At 33.1% G+C, this 5,277-nt stretch overlaps 1 protein-coding gene across 1 annotated transcript; it reads left to right on the forward strand.

The window, feature by feature from the left end:
* The first annotated feature begins 8 nt into the window (after nt 1-8).
* Nucleotides 9-2,422, forward strand: LOC100741525. Its single transcript, XM_024372057.2, has 8 exons — nt 9-451; nt 524-641; nt 765-1,029; nt 1,155-1,271; nt 1,371-1,461; nt 1,543-1,679; nt 1,758-1,890; nt 2,223-2,422. The coding sequence occupies exons 1-8, from the start codon at nt 362-364 to the stop codon at nt 2,274-2,276; spliced, it is 1,005 nt and encodes a 334-aa protein (XP_024227825.1). The 5' UTR covers nt 9-361; the 3' UTR covers nt 2,277-2,422.
* The last annotated feature ends 2,855 nt before the right edge of the window (nt 2,423-5,277 follow it).

Consider the following 5,277-nt stretch of genomic DNA (forward strand, 5'->3'; position numbering starts at 1 on the left):
GTAATTAATCTGAGTTTGGAGTATTTAGTGCGTCAGAAAACTGGGAGTCCCGAAATACTTCATGTGGCATACTACAATAAACTCGAACGATACATCCAACTTTTGGGGCAAGATCCGCGTCATAAAAGTAGCACTAGAAACATGATTGTAATAATAGTGGTAACTAGTATCGCATGCATCACAATCCCAACGGTAAGAAAAATACGTCAATCGTTATATAGAAAAGTAGAAAGGATAAAATGAGAAAACTAGATTGAGTGAATGCTACGTAATAAAGCTAATAATCAGGTAATGTGATTAAACAATTGGGACCTGCAACCGATAGACAATAGAGTTATTTGCGTCCTTGCATAGAAAGGATATGGATGGAGTCATCGAGTGTCTGTCATATTTTGTCACATCTTCCACCAGTGCTGTTAAAGTATTAAATATGCATTTCAACAAACGAAATGTGCGCAAATATTTTTTTGCATAAGAAAGTTTTGAACTATACAAGACGTATAAAAACTTATCCTTTTTCTAGTTCAGCAAAATGTACCAGCTTGTGGCAAAACAATGGGAGCATCTGAAATTAAACAACGAATTGCACGTTCTAGAGAAAGTCGTCATGCAAGGCAACAGGATGGCGCACTTTTATCGTAGTAAGTAAAGAATTTTAATTCTCAACATGATTTTCAATATTTTTAATGTTTCAAGTAAAATATCCTCCCTAACATATACATAGAATTATTTACACGTATATAATTAATTATACTAACTTTCAGACACTTTAGTATCTTTTATGGTATTGTTCTTACTGGTGCCACTAACTTCTCCAATTCTTGATATTGTCCATCCAATAAACGGAACTCGAAAACGCCAACAACTACTAAGAGTTAATTACATATTTTTCAACAGTGACGACTATTTCTTTTACATTTATTTACAATTATTTTGGAGCACTGTCGTTGTGGTGCTCACCATAGTAGGTGCAGATTGGTTATACATGCTAATAATTCATCACAGTAGTGGATTATTTGCAGTTTGTGGGTAAATGTCATGATGTTATGCAAAAGTTGGTATTAGTCGCCATACTTGCATGTACTAGTTAATATTATAATCATTATATTCATATTAGGTACACACATTTTCATTATTTGTTTTCATAACTATAGATATCAAATTCAAAAAGCAACTGCGAATCTAAATTACTTTTCTGGTGAAAAAGATTCTGATAATTCTACGTATGAAAAATTCCGAAATTGCGTGATGATGCATAAGGAAGCTATACAGTATGTATACATTAGTCAACAACAAAGCATAATAAAAGTCGACTAAATAATTAAAATATTACGAAATATGACTAATATACATCTCCATTAAATATAAAGGTTTTACAATATATTGGACGAAAGCAGCCAAAGTAGTTATTTAATCCAGGTTGGATTAAATATATTGAGTATAAGCACAGCAGCAGTTCAAGTAAAGAACAATCTTGAGAATGATAACGGATACAAATTAAAAATATATGTCAGTAATTAAATATCTCATTTTATTTTTCAGACCGTGGTAAACTTGGACAGACCAGAAGAAGCAATACGAAGTGCTGTATTTTGTGGCGCTTGTCAATTTCATTTGTTTCTACTTAGTTTACCTGGCCAAGTGCTTCTGGATCATTCTTCTGATTTAGCAGATAATATGTATGTGTTTAGAAAATATCCATATAAGCTATAGATATCAATAAGGCTCGAATAAAATTAAATGTCCATATCAAATAGTTACAGCTCCAAATGGTACAAGGCACCCGTGCAAATTCAAAAAGTACTATACGTGATGCAAATAAGATGCAGAAGGTTTTGTTCATTGACGGCAGGTGGATTGTATGAAATGAATATAGAAAATTTCGGAATAGTATGTATAAATTTAACAATATTATATGTATATAGGTACAGTAGTGTATAAAAATTTCTGATTTTTCATTACATACCGCAAAGGCGAGATTTTAAGATACCTTACGAGGTATATAATATATATTAGATTTATACTATAACCATAAAGTAATTATCAATTGTTCTACTGTTTTGAATTACCTGTTATGTCTCCATATTTAAAATTAGATAAAATTTTATCAAATGCCGATTTCACAATGTAAAATTCGAAAAACATCTGGCTGAAAAAGTTTCCAAACCAATATGTTTACTCATAGTATATTAAGTACTATTTACGAATATTTTAATCTTCAGACCTTCAAAACGTGCATATCCTATATTACAATGTTGATGTCCATGAAAGATTGAATATGCATTAGCTGTCGGATGTAATTTCATCCACTGTATGTTATACACAGCTTTACCAAATATAAGATTAGTATAATAAATAGCTGACATGTAATACTGGACATATTGGATGACATTGGCGAATAAAGATGTAAAAACACACCCTTCACATACAGGGTGGTTGGTAACTGGTGATACAAGCGGAAAAGGGGTGATTCCACGCGAAAAAAGAAGTCGAAAATATAGAATAAAAATTTTTGTTTTTAATTTTTTCATCGAGATAAATTTTCCAGTGAGATCCTTTATAACGAGACGTGATAAAGTGCACACGTACCGAGCGAAAATTCAAAGTTGATTTTCTCGAAAACAAAGCCCCAAACGAAAAATTTTTATTCAATATTTTCGACTTCTTTTTTCGCGTAGAATCACTACCTTTCCGCTTGCACCACCAGTTACCAACCACCCTGTATAGTATTAACGTCTTAACACCTAAATCGTACCTAAATAACACACATTCACTACCATTGCAATGAATTCTCTTTACGTTACTTCAAAAACAATTTCCGAACTTTAAAAGGATGAAATTGATGCCGCATAATGGGAAGTGTAAGAATAAGATATATCTATTATTACAATATTCGCGTGTTGCAAACAGTGATAAACATGTCGGTGAAGAATTCTTAATTGAAAATCGAAGAAAGAATCTGAGCTGAATACACCGTGCACAAAAGAAAGGTTTTTAAGCAGTCGGCATTATGAAGAATTTCTTGCCACATATAATCAATACTCAGTTGGTATACCAATGCTCAATTATAATAACTACTCATCCATGTCCTGCCGAGCGCCGTAACATGTGTTACAAGAACTTCGAAAAGCTATCATTGAAAAGCCATCATTTTCGTATCAAAGACGATGTCACAACGTTAAAAGTGATACCGTAGTAGACTACCTGGCAACCAATCGATAAGCTATAATATGTAATGACGAAATTGTCGCATTTCCAGCAACATTGAATATACATCATAACTACATATGAGCATATTGATTTTTGCGACTTCAGAATGAGACCTCATACTCCGCACGACACTTCTTAAACGCGCGATTCCTCCAAAAGCGGTTGCACAAGATAAAGAAGCCGACGTTTGAAACCTGAGACTGCACAACCAGTAAGGGAAAGATATTTATTCCACATCAAAATAAGTGGTTCTTTTTAAACTAATAATAAACCTGTGGATATTTATGCAAACCTATATTTGTAGGAATATAATTTAAAAAATCGTACTCACGCAGAACATGGTTTTGTCTATTACATTCTATGAAGAATATTATAGTTTGAACATTTTATATATTTTTGCATATCATGTGCATTCTTTGCGTTTCTTTACTGAAATATCCTATAAACGCATAAAAATCCGCAGCGTCCAGTGATATTGATGTTATGTTGATTTTATGATTTCTACGGTACTTAATATAACCTCGTGGGGTAATTAATCTGAGTTTGGAGTATTTAGTGCGTCAGAAAACTGGGAGCGTCGAAATACTTCATGTGACATACTACAATAAACTCGAACGATACATCCAACTTTTGGGGCAAGATCCGCGTCATAAAAGTAGCACTAGAAACATGATTGTAATAATAGTGGTAACTAGTATCGCATGCATCACAATCCCAACGGTAAGAAAAACACGTCAATCGCTTTATAGAAAAGTAGAAAGGATAAAATGAGGAAACTAGATTGAGTGAATGCTACGTAATAAAGCTAATAATCAGGTAATGTGATTAAACAATTGGGACTTGCAATCGATAGACAATAGAGTTATTTGCGTCGTTGCATAAAAAGGATATGGATGGAGTCATCGAGTGTTTGCCACATTTTGTTGCATCTTCCATCAGCGCTGTTAAAGTATTAAATATGCATTTCAACAAACAAAATGTGAGTAAATATTCTCTTACATAAGAATATTTTGAACTATACAAGAGGCATAAAAAATTATCTTTCTCTAGTTCAGCAAATTGTTCCAACTTGTGGCAAGACAATGGCAGCAGCTGAAATTCAACGACGAACTGCACGTTCTAGAGGAAGTCGTCATGCAAGGCAACAGAATGGCGCACTTTTATCGTAGTAAGTACAGAACTTAAATTCTCAACACGATTTCCAATATTTTTAGTGTTTAAAGTAATAGATCCTCCCTGACGTATACATAGAATTATTTACACGTAAATAATCAATTGTCCTAACTTTCAGACACTTTAGTATCATTTATGGTATTGTTCTTGCTGGTGCCACTAAGTTCTCCAATGCTTGATATTGTCCATCCAATAAACGGAACTCGAACACGCCAACAACTGCTAAGAGTTAATTACATATTTTTTAACGATGCCGACTATTTCTTTTACATATATTTACAATTATTTTGGAGCTCTGTCGTTGTAGTGTTCACCATAATAGGTGCTGATTGGTTATACATGCTAATAATTCATCACAGTAGTGGATTATTTGCGGTTTGTGGGTAAATACCCTGATATTATGCAAGATTTGGTTGTTAGTCGCCATTTTCGTATGCACGTGAAAATATTGCAATCACTAAATTTATAACTCGTACACATGTTCATTTTTGTTGTCATAACCGTAGACATCGAGTCCAAAAAGCAACTATGAATCCAAACAACTCTACTGGCACAGCTATTTCTGAGAATTACACGTATGAAAGGATCCGGAATTGCACGATAATGCACAATGAAGCCATACGGTCTGTATTTATTACAATAATCAAAAAATTGCGAAATGTCACTAATATACACCTTCATTAACTTTAAAGATTTTCAAATATATTGAAAGAAAGCAGTCAAGCAAGTTACTTAATTCAGGTTGGATTGAATATGTTGAGCATAAGCGCGACAGCTGTTCAAGTAAAAACAATCTTCAAAATGATAACAAACATTAAAAATAGTTTCAGACAAATAATTGTTTATATTATTCTTCAGACAGTGATAAACTTAGACAGACCGGAAGAAGCAATA

The sequence above is a fragment of the Bombus impatiens genome, unplaced genomic scaffold (assembly GCF_000188095.3).
Source record: "Bombus impatiens unplaced genomic scaffold, BIMP_2.2 scf_2723, whole genome shotgun sequence".
Taxonomy (NCBI): Eukaryota; Metazoa; Arthropoda; class Insecta; order Hymenoptera; family Apidae; genus Bombus; species Bombus impatiens.

Bases quoted from the DNA above. Each gene is read 5' to 3' on its own strand.
- LOC100741525 (XM_024372057.2), top strand. From the start codon at position 362: ATGGATGGAGTCATCGAGTGTCTGTCATATTTTGTCACATCTTCCACC. The intron at 642-764 runs GTAAGTAAAGAA...ACTAACTTTCAG, and splicing joins GATGGCGCACTTTTATCGTA to ACACTTTAGTATCTTTTATG. The intron at 1,272-1,370 runs GTATGTATACAT...TTAAATATAAAG, and splicing joins ATGCATAAGGAAGCTATACA to GTTTTACAATATATTGGACG.